General features: G+C 43.3%; 1 protein-coding gene across 3 annotated transcripts; it reads left to right on the forward strand.

Moving 5' to 3' along the window:
• The first annotated feature begins 1,179 nt into the window (after positions 1–1,179).
• Positions 1,180–19,062, forward strand: ZNF2 (zinc finger protein 2). Of its 3 annotated transcripts, XM_059188427.1 has the most exons (7): positions 1,180–1,837; positions 4,556–4,615; positions 5,140–5,191; positions 10,612–10,683; positions 11,838–11,964; positions 14,261–14,374; positions 14,891–19,062. In XM_059188427.1, the coding sequence occupies exons 4-7, from the start codon at positions 10,651–10,653 to the stop codon at positions 15,895–15,897; spliced, it is 1,281 nt and encodes a 426-aa protein (XP_059044410.1). In that variant the 5' UTR covers positions 1,180–1,837; positions 4,556–4,615; positions 5,140–5,191; positions 10,612–10,650; the 3' UTR covers positions 15,898–19,062. The 3 variants fall into 3 exon arrangements, with proteins under 3 accessions (XP_059044410.1, XP_059044409.1, XP_059044411.1); XM_059188426.1 differs by lacking the exon at positions 5,140–5,191; XM_059188428.1 differs by lacking the exons at positions 4,556–4,615; positions 5,140–5,191.
• Positions 19,063–19,613: the final 551 nt, after the last annotated feature.

The following is a 19,613-nucleotide window of genomic DNA, read 5'->3' on the forward strand; positions in this document are numbered from 1 at the left end:
GTGTGTTTAAAAATTTTATTTATTTATTTGGAGGTGGCAGAGGTAAAGAGAGAGAATCCCAAGCAGAGTCCACACTGAGCATGGAGCCCAACTTGGGATCCTGAGATCCCGGAGATCATGACCTGAGCTCAAACCAAAAGTCCAAAGCTTAACCAACTGAGCCACCAAAACACACTTTCTTTCTTCTTAATAAAGCAAGTGTTTTTTTTTTTAATAAGATTTTATTTATTTGACAGACAGAGATCACAAGTAGGCAGAGAGACAGGCAGAGAGAGAGAGGAGGAAGCAGGCTCCCTGCTGAGCAGAGAGCCTGATGCAGGGCTGGATCCCAGGACCCTGAGATCATGACCTGAGCCGAAGGCAGAGGCTTTAACCCACTGAGCCACCCAGGTGCCCCAAAGCAAGTGTGTGTGTATGTTTGTGTGGGTTTTGTTTTGTATTGTTTTTTTAAGTGGATCGGTTATAAGACTGTAACTGTTACAGGCCTTTTTAAACATTTTCAGCCACAGTTAATTGCTTCCTGCTTGTACTCCCCTAGTATCTCCAGTGTGACATATAGAACATACTGCATTGTTTTAACTTGTACATTCTGGTTTTTCCTTTAGACCATGAGTTCGTCTGAGGCAGTAACTATGTTTTACTTACATTTTTAACAATGCCTTGTGTATGGTAGGCATTACAGGTTCTTTTTTTTTTTTTTTTCAAAGATTGAGGTTTTTTTTTTTTTTTTTTAAGATTTTATTTATTTATTTGACAGACAGAAATCACAAGTAGACGGAGAGGCAGGCAGAGAGAGAGAGAGGGAAGCAGGCTCCCTGCTGAGCAGAGAGCCCGATGCGGGCCTCGATCCCAGGACCCTGAGATTATTACCTGAGCCGAAGGCAGCGGCATAACCCACTGAGCCACTCAGGCGCGCCGCATTACAGGTTTTTTGAGTGAAAGCGTAAACTTGTTTCCGAAGTAGTGTTTTATCATATTCTTGCAATCTCCAGTATTCTCTGAAGCTCTAGCTCGGTGGTTCTTAGCTTTAGTAGCACATCAGAATCACCTGAAGATCTTTGTAAACTCTCTCTCCTCGGAGTGGACCCCCACGTAACAATGTGTCCAAAGCTCTTCAGGTGATTCCGACATGGAGCCACCGATGAGAATCCCTACATGTCTCCAACTAGGGCCCTTCTAGCAGTACCAAAGAAGGCAGGCTGGTGTGAGCTCACACTGTCCGGCAGTCAGCCAACCGCCCAGTTAAACAGACGTGTATCGTGGGCTTTCCTCTTACGGCGCAAAAATGTGCACATACCCTGCCTCGGGCCTAGCCTTGTCCTAGAACCAAATTCTGCCTTTCTCCCAAATTTCAGAACAAAATGCCTGAAAGCGGACAAGCTGAAGCATGGAAAATCCTCTTTCAAGCGCCAGGAGCGCCAGGAGACTCGTTCTCTGTCTTCCGTCGGTGAAAAACAAGGGTAGGGACCGGCCCCAAAGATCACATTTCCTTCGGATGGCCCTTCCATCAGAGGACTGGAGGGACGTGACAACACACGTAGGCAGTACTTCCAGGGTCTTACAATTCTCCCATACATCTTCTCTCACCTGGCTACAGCAACTGGAACGCTCTATTCAAACCGCCAGAGAGCCTTCAGCCCCGTTCCCAGAAACGTGCGCTTGCGCAAAATTTCACACGTCATAGTGGAGCGCGCGGACCGCTGAGACTTCTGGGAAATGGAGTCTGTGAGGAGGCCGAACACTGTGAGCGCAGACGTCAGAGCCTTTACGCAGGCGCATTGCTTTTCAGACCTGAAGAGGCGCCGTCTTCCTGGGTACCCAGCACTCTGTGTAGGAGGTGAGCTCAGGCTGCGGGTGTTTGACTTCGAGATGTGGAGTGAGCGCAGCGGCCGAGAGAAGGGGACACTGAGAACTTGGGGGAGGTGCTATGGGAATTCAACGGGGTGACGCGGGCAGAGCCAGCCTGCAGAGAGAGAGAGAGAGTGAGTGTGTGTGTGTGTGTGTGTGTGTGTGTATCCCCGCTCGGAGAGGTGCAGATGGAAAGTTGCCCCTCGCCTCCTGTGTGTGTGTGTGTGTGTATTCCATCGAGTGTGGGCACTGTCAGGAGTGATCTTTCATCATACACCCACTATATGCCAGATCCCAGCTTTCAGGTTGGAAGTTTGGAGCCTTCCGCTCCTGTCGTCCTCCTTCCCATAATGGGTGTTTAATAAATATGGGTGGAATCAACACTAAATCTGTGGGGACGCTGGCTCCACCCCTACGTCTTTCTCAGAAAACATCTCAGATTGTCTCGGTTAGCTCCCTCCGTACGAGGCCCTCATTTAAGGATAGATACATCATGTTTTAGACTACATCATTGAACATTTAAAAAAAAATTAACCAAGGAAGTTTAACTTTTAAGCTGGTTGGAATCCATTGTTGAAACCGGTGATTATTATTTAGCTTATTGACAAGTTTGATTCTAGAGGTAACTACATCTCTGAGATATCTGTGATTTAAAAAAGGATATTTGCAAATTGAGTCTGAGATGCAGTCCTTAAAGCACTTGGCTTGACATATATGGTTATCCATTAAACCAGTAATTAAAGCTACCTTAATGCCTAATGTGTCTGTTTCAGCTGTCAACATCATGCACAATCTTTTCTTAGTTCAGAGGAATGAATGGTAAAACGAATGCTTTAATATCATTCTTTAGTTGCTAAGGGCCTTGATGAGGCAGGGCCTATCATGGAGGAGGTAGGATTTGAGGTGGGGGGGGGGGAACAGGGAAGAAGTAGCAAAGCATTAGGCAGATTTGAGAGGGAGCTGATTTTAACTGGAGTGAAGTGTCAAGGAGTAGTGGGAGACAAGGGTGGAGAAAAGTACACTGGCATGAGAACAGAGGATCAGGACAAAACACAGGGCAACTGGATAGTATAGTTCTGATCTGAAGACTGTCAGGAAGAAAACTATTTGGGGACAGAAATTCTAGAGGTCACATCCAGGACTAGAGAGAGAAAGGGACTAGTGGCAGGGGGCCAGTTGGGAATGCAAGGTAATCCTGATGTGGGTTGTTACAGACCTGAATTAATGGTGTCAGTGGTAGGAAAGGATAAAAATGACAATGCAGAAGAAGAGTCAGAAGGACCTGGTGAGGGGCGCCTGGGTGGCTCAGTGAATTAAAACCTCTGACTTCAGGTTGGGCCATGATCCCATGGTCCTGGGATCAAGCCCCGTGTTGGGCTCTCTGCCTGACGGGGAGCCTGCTTCCCCCCGTCTCTCTCTGCCTGCCTCTCTGCTTACTTGTGATCTCTGTGTGTCAAATAAATAAATATTAAAAAAAAAAAAAAAAGAAGAAGAAGAAGAAGGACATGGTGACTAGATTTGGGAGGAAAGAGAGCAAGTTAAAAGTGAATTGGAGTCATCTGGGAAAATGATAGAACATCTGACAGAAATGTCAAGCTAGGGAGAGGGATTAATTGGGGAGTTGCATAGGGGAAGATGTTTTAAGGTGCTGGCAGAATGCCTGAATCAAAATTTGCAGTCACTTGGAAATGCCAGCTGAGTTTGGAAGAGTCATGGGGACTAGACTGGAAACCATCTCCGTAGAGGTGGAAAATGGAGGGCCAGGTGGATGGACTTTCTGAGGGATAGCAGGAACATTGTACAAAGACTAAGTGTTGTTGGGCAGCAGCCAGGTTTCCAGGGCAAGACTGGGGAAAAGAAGCCGGAACTTGTCAGAATAATCAAAAGCTGCAGAGAAATGAAGATAAGGAGAAAAAGACTATGGTAATTAGAGGTGCATTGGTCATTTTCAAGTGTACAGTTTCAGATGGTGAGGGGTGACAAGAACAGAAAAAGATTCAAAAAGAGGAGATGGAGTTGATAAGTATGTGTTACCAAGAACTTTGATCATGAAAGGAAAACCTAAATGAGAACTCTTTTGCTAAAGAGTTGAGAGTTGTATCTGTTTGAGAGAGATGAGAGTTGTATCTGTTTGAAAATATGGGGAAGAAGTTACTGGTGAGCTGGGAGATGGTGGAGAAAGCAAGACCTGGTAATGCAGGGACCAGATTCTGAAAAGCAAGAGTAGTGGAAAAGGAGGTAGGACACACAGGACACTCAGGGAAAGACCCAGAGACAGAAACATTTCTGTTTCGTCTTCACACCCCATGCTACCATGCACATAGCAGGTCCTTGGATGTATTTGTTGACTCAGGGTGAATGAGTAGATGAATGGGTTGGTATTGGGCAGTCGAAAAGCAAGCAATTTTCATTTATTGAACAGACTAAGATAAACACTTTACATTAACTGTCTCATTTACTGTTTATAACTACTCTGTGAGGTAGGTAGTAAACAACTGGAGGTCAACCTTTAATTAATTTGCGCAAGCCTTCATCGTTAATAAATACGTGCCCATGGAATGCTTTTTACCACACAGACTTTGGAATTCTTGTGAGCATTCTTCCAAAATCGAATGGCAAGGATGCGAACAGGAAAAGCTTTCCAGGCAAGGGCTCATCTGAAGATCTAGAATAAGAATTTGAAGAGTTGTTCTTTTTTTTTCTCTAGAAATACTCTGAGAACCAGCAGTTGGACAAGAGAAAACACAAGTGACTCCATGTGAATTTGGTATACTTGGGGAGCCCTGAGTATCACTGGGAGGCTACTGAAGCGACTGCCAGGGGAGGGAAGTCAGCCTGGCAGGGATCCCATGAATAATAGCACCTCAGGAGTATTGGCTGTAGTGGAAAAGGTTACTGAATGGCTGGGGAGCTTTTATGCCCACCACCATTTGTAAGGTGTTCAGTGCTCGTTTTATGAAGTCATAATCCAATAAACAAAACAAAATTGTCTTTAAGGATTTAAACATTGAGCAGTTTCAACTACAATCTCAGATGTAGTTCAGCGGATTTGTTTGAAAAGCTCAAATGGCTTTCGACAACATATTCAAATACTTTGATTCCAAAGTGATTCCTACTCTTACACTTAAACCTATTCTAAAAAAGCAACAACACATTGTAATTAATGTTTTCATTCTTTCTACCTTCCTAAGATTATAACCCGTGTAGCCCATTATTCTATATGCTTTATTTGTATTCTACTTACGCATCACAATAGCTCTGATAGGTACTTTCATTATTCTAATTTTACAGATGACTGGGTGAACTGAGACAGAGGTTGAGAAACTTGCCTAAGGTCATACAGGTAGTAAGCAGAGCTGGAATTTTATTTCTGGCAGTCTCTCCTGTATCTCAAAATACTAATTTAGACTTCTTACGAGGGCCCAAGAGTAATGTGGTGTGTTTTTTTAATAGTTTTTTTTTTAAGATTTTTTTTATTTATTTGACAGAGATCACAAGTAGGCAGAGAGGCAGGCAGAGAGAGAAGGAAGCAGGCTCCCTGCTGAGCAGAGAGCCCCATGCTGCGGGGCTCCATCCCAGGACCCCCAGGATCATGACCTGAGCCAAAGGGAGAGGCTTTAACACACTGAGCCACCCAGGTGCCCCCAAGAGTAATGTTTTAAAACCCTTCTGGGAATGGGGGAATCTTGACAAGCAAGGGAAGGATTACGGTCTTAAACAACACAGCTTGCAGGCTACTGATGATATCTTAGCTGTTTCCATTTGTGTATATATCACTCTGCCTCCTCCTAACAAGATTCAAATACCAATCTCTCAGGTCCAAAAAAAAAAAAAATTGTAGTTACACTAAACATGTTTTCCAGTATTTTTTTTAAGTTTTTACCTTTTGCATAGTTTTTTTTTTTTTTTAAAGATTTTATTATTTGACAGAGATCACAAGTAGGCAGAGAGGCAGGCAGAGAGAGAGGGGAGAAACAGGCTCCCCACTGAGCAGAGAGCCTGAGGGGGGCTCAATCCCAGGACCTGGAGATCATGACCTGAACCAAAGGCAGAGGCTCAATCCACTGAGCCACCCAGGTGCCCCACCTTTTGCATAGGTTTAAACATTTTTGCAAACTGGTGTTCACCCTCAAGGTGGTAATCTTTGAAAGTTTTGCTTGGCCAGTGCTCAATAACCCATTGTCTAGTAAATATGTATTGGTCTGGTCTTTTTGAAAATTTAACTGTACCTTAGTAGTATCTCATAATAAGACAATCTAGTGGGCTCATCTCCTAAAGGAGGAAGGATTAAGTCTGCATGATTACTTTGCCTCTTTAGACGAGCTCATACTCCTTCCTTTCCCCAGTACTGATTAGTCTGTTTGGGGTTTGACGTTCCTGATTCTGGGATTACTTGGTTTATCCACATTCCCTTGATTTCTTTTATATATCCTAAGGATACATCTATACTTTGTGAATAGTCATACAATTAATAGAAAAAAAAAAAAAACAAAACAAAGTACTTGTTTGTATCACTAAAGGTGTATTTGCCCTCTTTGTATTACAATGATTTTTAAAATATATTATTTTTTTTCTCATTTTGAGTATGGAACTTGTGGTCTTTCAAAATTCAAACTGTTTCATTCAGCAATAATAATTTTTATAACCTGGCCAGTGGAAGCCAGAATCACCTGGTTTTTCCGATCCAAAGATTTGGTTGGCAACAGCTCAAACTCTAAATACTCCAAACTGTACCCAGTAGCTTTCCCTCCAAACCTCCTCCTCTGTTGCTCATCTCCATGAGTGGTACCTCAGTGCACACCGTTGTTCAGATCAGTGACCTGGAGATCATTCTTGCTTTTCCTATCACCCTCAGCCTCCACAGTAAGTCTGTTGTCTGTTCTTCATTTTTTTTTTTTTAAGATTTTTAAAATTTATTTGTCACAGAGAGAGAGCACAAGCAGGGGGAGCTGCAGACAGGAAGAAGCAGGCTCCCCAATGAGCAAAGAACCCAATGCAGGACTCGATCTCAGGACCCTGAGATCATGATCTGAGCTGAAGGCAGATACTTAACCCACTGAGCCACCCAGGCATCCCTGTTCTTCATGTCTTAATAGTAGTTCCACTTTTGTCCATTTCTGCTGTCACTACTTTCATTCAGCTTTTCATCATTTTTCCTTATTTAATTATGAGATTCCTCACTGGTCTTCTCACCTCCATTCTTGCTCTCCTCTAGTCCCATTCTGCTACAGCTACCCAGAATGGCATGGTTGCCTGTGTTGGAGGTCCCCAAGATCACCCCCCATTCAGGGATTTGCTGGAAGGATGTGGGGCTCAGCCTATACTTGCATTCATGGCTAAGACAAGGATGTACAGCTAGGTCAATCAGGGATGAGAGAGGCAGAGTCTGGAGAAACCCAACTACTGGCTTTCTTGTGCTCTCTCCCTGCCATGAGGAGTCACACCAAACGCATCCTCTCCAGCAATAAAAATGCAACAACGTGTGTGATGTTCCAGCTCACAAAGGCTCATTAGAGGCTCAGAGCCCAAGTTTTTTTTATTGAGAGCAGGTCAGGCAGGCACTCTCTGCCTAACACATACCAAAATTCCAGACCCTCTGGGAGGAGAGTAAGTGTTCAACATAAACCACATCGTTTGTTCAAATAGTTTGGCATAATGGGCCACCCTTCTTTCTTAGGGAACCCTCCCCAAATCGAAGTTCCCAGACCCCAGCCAAGGACCAACCTCGCAAATGGAATTTTCTGAGAATAGCTATCTTGGGTCTGCTTTAACTTTTCTATATACCCACATTCCTTCCTGTTTTTTTCCCCTGTACACCAACGTAAATACAGACTCATAAAAACAAAAATCGGAATAAAGAATGACAAGAAATAGAATAAAACCACTTGAAATGCCACCACTCAAATTGCACTTACATTTTAGTGTACACTATTTCAGTCCTTTTTCTTTACATATGCACATACACAAGTAAATAGCTTTAAGTGTGCATTCTTCACTTAATATTTGTACATTTGTTTAAAAAAAATTTTTTAACAAAACATCACAGACAAAGTTGAACTCTCCTGGTTATCTGTCCCAATTCCATATCCCTCCCTTCCCAGAGATAACTCATAATTTGGTACTGACTGTCCCACACAGATTTTTATAGATATTATTTACCTGTTTTTAAGTTTGGGTTTTTTTTTTTTTAAGATACATTTATTTGAGAGAGAGAGAAAGAGTGTGAGCTTGGTAAAGAGGGGCAGAGGAAAAAAGAGAACCTCATGCAGACTCCCCAGTGAGTGTGTAGTCTGATGCAGGGATCAACCTCATGACCCTGAGATCATGGCCCTAGATCATGACCTGAGCCAAAATCAAGAGTCAGAGGCTTAACCGATTGAGCCATCCAGGTGCCCTGTTTTTTAAGTTTTATATAGATGTTACACAGTAATTCTAAAACTTTATTTTTTGCTCAGTAATTACCTTTTATGATTTATTATTAACACTAAGCTCTACTTCATTCATCTTAATGTATAATACTCCAATACACATAAATTCACACATAAAATAACAATTGGTCCTTCTGATGAACATTTAAGTTGTTTGCAGTTTATCATTAGTGATCTTTTCCTCAATGATTTGTAATGCCGGCTCAGTTGTATATCAAGTTTCCGTACATGTTTGGATATGTTGGGGATTTTTTTATTCTAGTCTATTGGTCTGTTATCTGTGTGGCTATTTTTTTCATGAAAATGAAAATCATATTATAGCATTGAGGTTAGAAACTGATGGACAGACCTGGGTTCAAATTCTCCCTCAAATTCTCCCTTTTAACCCTAACTTTCCTAATCTGTAAGATAGTACCTATCTGTGGGGCACCTGGGTGGCTCAGTGGGTTAAAGCCTCTGCCTTCAGCTCAGGTCATGATCCTGGGGTCCTAGGATCGAGCCCCACATCGCTCTCCGCTCAGCAGGGAGCCTGCTTCCTTTCCTCTCTCTCTGCCTGCCTCTCTGCCTACTTGTGATCTCTGTCAAATAAATAAAATCTTAAAAAAAAAAAAAAAAAAGATATTCTCACTTACTTCCTTAGGACAAACTCCTAGGAAAGATTTGCTGAGCCAGAGTATGTGTGTTCCAAGGCTCTTCATACAATTTGCAATGATCTTTCTAAAACACAAATCTGATAATACTTCCATGTTGAAATACTTCAGTGATCTCCATGCTTGTGGTCCCTCTTCCATGTATGGGACCATACAAAGCTGTCCTTGATCTAGCTGGTCTCTGTCTACTTCCCCACTGCACTGCTCACAGCCTAGACCGCTGCCATTCTAAACTAGTTCCAGTTGTTCATTTTTCCATGTAAAGACACACCTCCTTATTTTTGAAAACTTGGTACTTTTCCTGCCTAGAATGTTCCACCTCTTCCCCCAAATCAAGCCTTACATCCCATTTCTGCCAAGGAACTTACAGCCTCCTGTCTGGATGAGGCAAGCCTCTGCTGGGCTCTGAGAGTTTGTTGTGGGTATCTCTGTATAGTACGTACCCATCCTGTAGTGACACACTATTGGGGCTACTGGTTTGTCCTATATTCTGAGCTATAAGCTTTTAGAGGACAAGGACAGTGTCCTAAAGTTTTTGTGTTTGGTATAAATAGCTGGTGCTGAATAAATGTTGGTTGGATAGATGGATGAATGAATACAAGGATCAGTACCCGTATCCCCTTGACCGCAGGAGAGTACTCGGGGCGCCCCCTCTTTGCCTCGTCCTTCCTCAGACCGCACTTCCCGTCCCACTCATGATTTCCAGAAATGCTTGACTTAACTGTGTTGACTTAGACTCTTGCCTGTGGGAAACTGAGACCTACTCAGCTAACTCAAGGAAAGGGGGTTAGCGATAGGATTCACACCAAGCCTAAGAAGGTTACAGGAATCCCAGAATAAAGGAGGCTGGTCTAAATGCAAATTGGAGCCCAGGGGTGGTCTGCATGCATTGAGGGACTTCACACCAGTAAAAAACCCTTAAGTCTTTGCTCCAGTGTTTCACCACTAAGGTGACCAGGCTCTTCTTCCCCCAGCCTGTGTCTAGTCTTCCCGGGTCCTGCCTCCTACACACTCATGGAATCTGCTTCCGGGTAGCTTTGGCTCCCCTGATCCTCATGGTTACTTCCGTCCCTCCTGATACCCTTTCAGCTCATTGCTCACCTATTGTGCTGACATTTCTTAGCTCATGTTCCCCTTTTCAAGGTAGATCACATCTCAGTCCACTACCTGAGACCTACGTCAGTGTGGCTCCAGGAGGGAGAGACAGTGTCATGTGGAACAAGATGTGGCTGCCCAACAGTGGCTCCTTTAGCACAGGGTTACAAATGGGGTATTTTTCCCTTAATGAGGCTGTGGGTATTTACTGGACATGTCTTTCCATATAGTCATTTATAAAATTTCTTAGACTTCTTACCTGGTAACCGTCAGGGTAATATTGAATGTGAACTTATATAGTATAAGCTTCATATGTTCTTGATTCCCAGGAACAGAGCTCTACGTCTGGGGTCATGGTCAAACCAGCACCCCGTTGTGTCCTGAATAGCACTATCCGTGGCCTTTCATTCCAACTCTGGTTTAGGGTGGGGTTGCTCCTAGCCTGGCTTTGCTTTGTCTTCCCTGTTTGTAGGGTATTAAGAAAGAGAATGGGTATATAACTCACTGGTATTTGGAGATTTCTTGCTTTATGGGTCAAAAAACTACAAACCAAGACTTGTCTTTCTCATCCCATACCTTTTCCTCGTTAGGACTCTGCCCTTTTCTACAAGGAGAGTACACAGGAGGGAATGGCTGCTGTGTCTCCGACTGCCAGATGCCAGGTGAGGTGAACTTTGTGTGTCTGGAATACTCGCTTAGTCTCCAGATTGTAACCACTTTTCTCTCTTTATCTGGGAGCTGCTTCAGTCAAACTGAGCCAGGTAAATGAAAGGCTCTGGGGGGGAGTGCATCTTTCCCATTTGACTTGTGGTTTCCTTCAGTGACCTTCTCTTGCCTTGAACATGTGCCCAGTAGTGTGTCACCAGGGACACGGCCCCTGTGCACTTGGCTCTGAGAGCTTTTGCCTAAAAAATGATGGTACAGGTTGGCTTGGGTGGTTTGAGGGAACAGTTCCTGTCCTGACCTGCCTTCAGAGTGGACCCCAAGTATTCCAGGAAGTGTTGGGTTAGGCTGGGGGATATGATACTTGCTGAAGAGCCCCTCAGTGAGGTGGTAAGAGTCCCAAAGAGAGATGAGTATAGGTAGAGACATGGGGCTTGCCCCACACCTGCCCATGGACCTGGAGTCTTGAATTCTATGCTCTAGCTTAGAACTTGCACACTGGAAACTCATCTGGGGTTTTAGGATTGGGGGTAAAGATGCTGTCTTACACAATCACAAAGCATTTGCGTGAAATGAGGGGATCCTAAGGACAATCTAATCAATACCATCATTTTAAGGATTTGTAAAACAACAACAACAACACCCAGATAATTGGTAGAATTCAAATAAGGTTGTAGATTATAGTATAATATCAATGGTGTTTGCTTGACTTTCATAATTACACTGTGATTATATTAGAGAATATCCTTGTTTTTATAAAATAGGAGTAAAGAGGCATTATGTTTGCAAGTTACTCTCAAGAAGTTCAGGAAAGAGGAGAATGTGTATTTACTGAGAGAGACAAAAAGATAAAGCACATGTGGAGAATGTTAACATTTGGGGAAGCTGGGTGAAGGGTACATAGGCATTCTTTGTTCTGTTCTTGCAAATTATCTGAAATTTACAGGCTTGGCTATGAATATAAGAATTAAGACCAAGAACTTCATGCCTCAGGGAATTATGCCACTTTCTCCCAAGTGCTTCAAAGCCCTGCTTCATCAGAACAATTTTACTTACCCTCCTTCCACAACCCTGAGGTTGTGACTGTTTCGTCTGGTCCATATAAAGAGAAGAGAAGGGTTTTAAGTAAGGGGCAATGTGATTGTGTTTCCAGGAATCAGTGACATTCGAGGATGTGGCCGTGATTTTCACAGATGAGGAGTGGAGACATCTAGTCCCTATTCAGAGGGACCTCTACAAGGAGGTGATGCTGGAAAACTATAAGAGTATTGTCTCGTTAGGTAAGGAGAGCTTCCCATAAGAAGTTAGACTCGGTACTGTGTTAATGGGGGGTTGAGGGGCCAATAAATGATACCTCTTCTCCCACCTGACTTCTGAAGCAGTGAGAGACAAGATAGAGGAGTAGAAGGTATGGCTTAGGGGTACAGCGACAGTGGGCTTCTTCATCTTGAACCCCAAGATTGGACAGACTGGCTTCCTGAGCCATGGGCAGATTGTACAACCCCAGCCTCCCTTGTTCAGGAGCCTGTCCCTATAGTATAGAGGACCCACTCTCCAAAGGGGGTGGGGGGCAAACAGAAGAAGCTGAGTTACATATGGCCAGTTCCTCCACCAGCTCATCCGTCAGGTAACTTACTCAGCTCCGTCCAGAGGACTAAGGATGCCATCTTGTTGAGAGAAAATTTCTCCTCAGAGAAGCAGAGGAGGGGAGGAAGAAGTGTTTTCCTTTATTTATTTTTTTTAAAGATTTTATTTATTTATTTGACAGAATGAGAGAAAGAGTACAAGGAGGGGGAATAGCAGGTAGAGATGGAGAAGCAGGCTCCCCACTGAGCAGAGAGCTCAATCCCAGGCCCCCGGGATCATGACCTGAATCGAAGGCAGTTGCTTAACCGACTGAACCACCCAAGTGCCCCAAGTGTTTTCCTTTAAAAAGAGGGCAGGTGTGGGTGTAGAAATACAAGCTTGTGCTTCAGAGTAAGTCACTAAAAGTGTGTTTCATTTTGAATATTTATCTTAAGTGCAGGCTTAGATAGAGGCCCACAGAAGGCACTTTGCAGTTATAGAGACTTGGCTGACAAAAGGAAAATTAAGAATGACTGCTCTGAAGGCCCCCGCCCGGCTGGCTCAGTCTATAGAGCGTGGAACTCTTGATCTGGGGGCGTGCGTTTAAGCCCCACATTGGGTGTAGAACCTACTTCAAAAAAAGAAGAAGAAAAGGAAAAAGAAAAAGAATGTTGGTTTGAGATATTCATGAGAAGTAAAGGTTGGGCTCCTGTACATAATGCCAACCTCTCAGGAACTTCCAGAATTAAGAGACTGAGAGAGTGTGCAGATTCAGAAATAGGTATAAAACAAGCAACAGGTGGCCATCAGAGGACTCACACTGCAGGTTTTCTATGAGGCCAGTCAAGAATTTAAGTATGCCAAATAGGAAAAACAGGATAGCCAGGATAGAATGTTCAGGGAGCACTAAGGGAGACTGCTGAGCCTTTGTCACAGACTTTGGTGGGATGAAATATTGGGGAAAATAGAATTCCTAAGATCAGAAACAGGAAACCAAACAGGAAGGCAATGCATGTGGCCCATTTGTAGTAGGTGATCAGAATTTAACCAGATAGGTGATCCTTGGGCTCAATAAGAAGGTGTTTCTCTTTCACAAGTTGGGGACCCCCAATGTAAGGGAAGTTTAGACTTCAAGACTGCTTCTAGGATGGATTGTTTCTTTCAGTGACCAAAAATGGATAGACTCACTTGTAGAAATTCATCCCAAGCAAATAATAGCATCAGCAGCCCCGAGTGTACAAAAATGTTCGTCACATCATTGTTTGTTAATAGCAAAACAGTAAAAACAGTCTGAATGGCTGTCAGCAGGAGATTAAATAAATTAGATTATCCCATACAACTAACAGCGTGTAGCCATTAAAGTGGTGATGTAGATCTGTGCTAGTCGAAGTAAAGTAACACTTTATTATGTGAAAAAAATAAAATTTACAAATTAGCATTATTTCATAACCCAGTTTTTAACAGAATGTATCTATAGGTATCTTTCAGTTTCAAAATGAATAGAAAGAAAGAAAAAATGAATACAAAGTACAAAAGGTGATCTTTCTTTTTATTTCTACTTACCTCTAATTCTCCTACGATGAACGTGACCCTCTTGTGTAAATAAAAGCTTAATACTAAAGGGTAAACCAACCGACAAAATTACACGTTTTTTTACTCAGGATGATCTGTTTTCATTCTTATCTTTCCTGAGCCAAGGACTCCTTTCCACGATTGTACCAGTGCTAAAGCTATGACATCCCATTCACTTCAGCGGGGAGAATAAACACATTAGTTCAAATGGATTTTATCAACTTTTGACCAAGTGCTACTTGTTCCTTTGTAGAACCTCAGTCTTGACCTCCTTTGTGAGCTTCCCACATCCTTTTGCCTCACTTTGTACTCTGCATTCCCAGCGTGGGTCCTCTGGCTTTCCATTTTCTGTCAGAAAGAGTGAGAGGTTGGGTTTAAGCTTCGGAATAGTTGCTTATTTCCATCATATACCTGGCTTGTTTCTTTCTCCCTGAGCAGGACTTCCAGTTCCTCAACCTGACATCATTTTTCAGTTGAAGAGAGGGGATGAGCCTTGGGTAGTTGATCTTCACGGATCTGAGGAGAGAGAATGTCCAGAGGATGTCTCTCTAGGTAACTGTGTATGAACAGAGCAGGGCCGACTTTGGTTTTGTGACTGTTATTTGGTGGGTGTGTGGGAAGGAGGCTTGGGTACCACAGTTTTCTCACATTCACATCTTCTGCTTTAGTGTTTATTCTCTGTCACCCACCAGCTTTCATTTTTTTTCTCCACACATGAAAGTGTTACTCCTCTTTATCCACCAAATGTTTTTCTCTCAGATCTATCATGTTGCCCATACACACCTATTGCCCACCGCCCCCCCACACCACTTAGCCTACTCTCCCAATTATCCTGGCCACGCTCCCAGTGGAAAGTCTTCTCTCTCTTCTGAGCTGTCCGCTGTCAGTTCTGTTCTCTTTTCAAGTCTCAGTCTTTTCCCAACACGAACAACTGTCTATGGGAGCCAGCGGGGCAGTCCCTGTACACTACTGTTCAGATTTATTGTAGCATCTCATCTTTCTGCTGTCGCACTGTAGTATTTCCTAGCCCAGGAGAGAAATTGCATCTGTATTTTCTGTCTCTTCCAGATCGGGAGACTAAGCCCGAGATTCATGGTCCTTCAGAAGGAGAAGAATCAGAAGGAAGGGGGAGGGGAAAGCTTCGAGGAGAAGTTCCCGTGTGTCCTAAATTCAATGCTCATGCACTGGAGGGTGAGTCAGAAGCAGGGAAAGAGAGGCCTGCCATCCAGACCTGCAAGAAGTCCCTTTCCCAGAAGGAAAGCTTGCAGCCGGGGTCTACCCCTCTCAAGAAAATCCTCACTAAAGAGAGAGACCAGGAATGCAGCCATTGTGGGAAGACCTTTTTTGACCACTCATCCCTTACCCGCCACCAGAGGACTCACACTGGAGAGAAGCCCTATGACTGTCACGAGTGTGGGAAGGCCTTCAGTCACAGGAGCAGTCTCAGTAGACATCTGATGTCTCACACGGGGGAGAGCCCCTATGAATGCAATGCATGTGGGAAGGCCTTTTTCGACCGGTCGTCCCTAACTGTCCATCAGCGAATTCATACTGGAGAGAAGCCCTTTAAATGCAGTGAGTGTGGAAAAGCCTTCTTCGACCGCTCATCCCTTACTCGACACCAGAGAATCCACACCGGAGAAAGCCCTTATGAATGTAATCAGTGTGGGAAAGCCTTCAGCCAGAAAAGTATTCTCACTCGACATCAGCTCATCCACACCGGCAGGAAGCCTTACGAATGTAACGAGTGTGGGAAAGCCTTCTACGGCATGTCATCACTGAACAGACATCAGAAGGCTCACACTGGAGAACCTCACTATCAGTGCAGTGAGTGCGGGAAAGCTTTCTTCGACCGTTCATCCCTTACACAGCATCAGAAGATCCACACCGGAGACAAGCCGTATGAGTGCACCGAATGCGGGAAAGCCTTTAGCCAGAGATGCCGGCTCACGCGACATCAGCGAGTACATACAGGAGAGAAACCCTTTGAATGCAGCGTGTGTGGGAAAGTCTTCAGTTCTAAGTCATCCGTTATTCAACACCAACGGCGTTACGCCAAACAAGGAATAGACTGAGTTGGGTGAAAGCTTTAGTCAAAGGACCTCCGTAGAAACTCAAGCTAGGTCTTCCCCATTGTAAGCAAACCCATCCTTTGAGCATTCTACTTATCCTGGCTACACCTCTCCTTTTCCACCTCTGCTACCACAGTGTGAATAAACATTCTCTACTTACCATGTTCTAGAACTGCAGGATGCCAGAAGTTAGGATGTGACTCTAAAGGGTCGACACTTTGCGGAAGTTTGTTAGACAACAGGATAAATATTAGGAGGTGTTCGTCAGACATGTTTCTTGTCTGAGGCCCCAAATATCACTGCACTTTAATAACCGGAGGCTCGAGCAGGAGGGAAGGCGAAGTTAAAACAGCACTGTTGTTTCCAGAACACTTCTTTTTATAGCTTGCGTCCCTTTCCCTGGGAGCTTTTTTGGGCCATGATCTTGTTCTTTGTGTCCCAACTTCTAAGTTCCTTTCTACTACTACTACTACTACTACTACTACTACTACTACTATTGCTGGCTAGCACTTAGTGCTACTACTACTACTACTGCTGGCTAGCACTTACTGAGCGCTCACTATGGGGTAAGCACTCAGTGGAGAGTTTGGCAAAGAGTAGACTGTTTGGTCCTCTCACCAACCCTGTGAAGTAGAAGTAGGTACTATTACTATCCTCATTTTACATATAAGCAGACTAAAATTTAGAGGTATTAAATAATTTGCCCAAAGTTACACAGCTTGTAAAAGGTGAAGCTAATCCTTGAATACAAGTCTACCTTCAGAGTCTATTCTCTTAGCCATTATGCTATGTGGTTTAATAATTTATGTACAGGTATCATCTCCTCAACTAGATTAGAAGCACTTGGAGGCGTGACTTAGGTGTCTTTGCATCTCACACAGTGCCTTGCATATGATAGGTGCTCAATAAATATTTATCTGAATTAGTGATTTTTCTACTTACCAGGTTCTCTCTATTTAAAACATCTGTTGAGTGTACATCCTTTCTCTGAATTTTCAGTGTAGACTGCACCTTTATCCTCTCATGCTCCCATTACTGTGGTAGTCATTGAATTCTTCCCTCTTATTTTTTTTTATTAAAAGATTTTATTTATTTGTCAGAGAGAGAGAGTGTGTGCATGCACAAGCAGGTAGAGGCAGAGAGAACCAGGCTCCCTGCTGAGCAAGGAGCCAGATGCAGGACTTGATCCTAGGACCCCAGGATCACGACCCAAGTCAAAGGCAGGGGCTTAACCGACTGAGCCACCCAGGCATCCCTAACCTCTTCCTTACTGAACAGGGGTTTGTTAAGCTTAGGTGCCATAATAAGTAACCCCCAAACTGAAAATTCACATCTCACATAAAATCTGTTATGAGTCAGTCTGTCTCACTCCATCTTCATCATTTAGAACATGTTGCCTCTAAGGGTATCATGAAAGAGAAAGCTGGAAGATATTTTAGGTTATTTCTAAGAACCATCACTTGTGTCCACATCTCATAAACCAGAACCTAGCACCAGAGGCCAGAAAAGTAAACAAGCACCTCAGTATTTGGTAACATCAAAAGTGTCTGTCACGAATTACATTTTGCACATTACTGACATTTTGCACATTATGCTTAGACCAGTCTTTTTTTTTTTTTTAGTTTCATATGTTTTTTTTAATATAATTTTTCATTTTTTATAAACATATATTTTTATCCCCATGGGGTACAGATCTGTGAATCACCAGGTTTACACACTTCACAGCACTCACCAAAGCACATACCCTCCCCAATGTCCATAATCCTACCCCCTTCTCCTAAACCCCCTCCCCCCAGCAACCCTCAGTTTGTTTTGTGAGATTAAGAGTCACTTATGGTTTGTCTCCCTCCCAATCCCATCTTGTTTCATTTATTCTTCTCCTACCCACTTAAGCCCCCATGTTGCATCACCACTTCCTCATATCAGGGAGATCATATGATAGTTGTCTTTCTCTGCTTGACTTATTTCGCTAAGCATGATACGCTCTAGTTCCATCCATATTGTAGCAAATGGCAAGATTTCATTTCTTTTGATGGCTGCATAGTATTCCATTGTGTATATATACCACATCTTCTTGATCCATTCATCTGTTGATGGACATCTAGGTTCTTTCCATAGTTTGGCTATTGTGGACATTGCTGCTATAAACATTCGGGTGCATGTGCCCCTTTGGATCACTACGTTTGTATCTTTAGGGTAAATACCCAATAGTGCAATTGCTGGGTCATAGGGCAGTTCTATTTTCAACATTTTGAGGAACCTCCATGCTGTTTTCCAGAGTGGCTGCACCAGCTTGCATTCCCACCAACAGTGTAGGAGGGTTCCCCTTTCTCCACATCCTTGCCAGCATCTGTCATTTCCTGACTTGTTTATTTTAGCCATTCTGACTGGTGTGAGGTGATATCTCATTGTGGTTTTGATTTGTATTTCCCTGATGCCGAGTGATATGGAGCACTTTTTCATGTGTCTGTTGGCCATCTGGATGTCTTCTTTGTGGTAGACCAGTCTTTCTAAATGACCCTTTCCTGCTCATCATTGCCTTACTTGAGACCTAAAATAGCTCCCTGTTTAATGAAAGCTTCTCTGAATATTTAAGGTCTGCCTTGATGTGATTTCACATTAAGTTCTGACTCCCAAAACTCTTCTATGCCCTGGGCCCAGTCCTTTATTTTTATCTTATTAAGGATCAGGGACTAGGCAGCTTTGGCCCTAGGCATCTGCATTCCCTTTCTAGTTGCTTCAAGTGAAGCCCGGAAGAGGACTTGATTCTAGACAGAAGCTGTCTAGAATTTAGCTTACCTGCATGAATCCCAGTGGACCAAGATGCATTTCTCCTAAGAGGTAAAGCCAGATTCAAGAAGATGGATTGCCAAACAGACACCCTTCCCCCACACCCCAGTCTACTAACAACTCTATTTGTCCACCTTTCTTAAAGCAGATGAGTGACAGGGAAGACTTTTCACGTGTGGACTCCTGAAGCAACCTGAAGAAAAACACTTCAGAGAGTGCAGAATCTATTGGAGTGGATAATATCTCGTATTATTTAATAATGTCAAGTAGAAAATAAAAGGGACTATTAACAGACTTTGGACTGGACTATATCTGAGAGTTCTGAATCTTTAATCTATTCCCTTGTTAAAAATAAACACGATTGAGTATTTCCCCCAAGATATTCTGCCATTGTCAGCAAGATGAGACCAGAACAAATTCAGAACACTAATGGAATTCTGAGTATGCTGATAAGTGAAACAATGGGGACATTGCCTTTGTTCCTTTTTAAAATTTGGTGATCTGCAGAGCATTTTTAAAAATGTGAAGTGCTATTCTACCTCCTACTAAAAATTCTGAGGGAAGGGCCATTTTCCCTTTTAACTGATATCTTCCAAGAGGGCATACAGTACTGGAAGCCTTAAATATTTTTTTTAAGATTTTATTTATTTATTTGACAGACAGAGATTACAAGTAGGCAGAGAGGTAGTCAGAGAGAGGAGGAAGCAGGCTCCCTGCTGAGCAGAGAGCCCGATGTGGGGCCATGTGGGGCTCGATCCCAGGACCCTGAGATCATGACCTGAGACGAAGGCAGAGGCTTTAGCCCACTGAGCCACCCAGGCACCCCATGAAGGCCTTAAATTTTGAGGTGTTAGCTTCACCAAATGATCATTGGGTGTACAAATCTTGGAATCAGAAATTGGTCAAATTGGAAGTATGCCCTATTTTTA

This window comes from Mustela lutreola, chromosome 9 (assembly GCF_030435805.1).
Source record: "Mustela lutreola isolate mMusLut2 chromosome 9, mMusLut2.pri, whole genome shotgun sequence".
Taxonomy (NCBI): domain Eukaryota; kingdom Metazoa; phylum Chordata; class Mammalia; order Carnivora; family Mustelidae; genus Mustela; species Mustela lutreola.

Coding starts and splice junctions, on each gene's coding strand:
- ZNF2 (XM_059188427.1), top strand. CDS start 10,651: ATGGCTGCTGTGTCTCCGACTGCCAGATGCCAG. Junction 10,684..11,837: donor CTCCGACTGCCAGATGCCAG/GTGAGGTGAACT, acceptor TTGTGTTTCCAG/GAATCAGTGACATTCGAGGA. Junction 14,375..14,890: donor TCCAGAGGATGTCTCTCTAG/GTAACTGTGTAT, acceptor TGTCTCTTCCAG/ATCGGGAGACTAAGCCCGAG.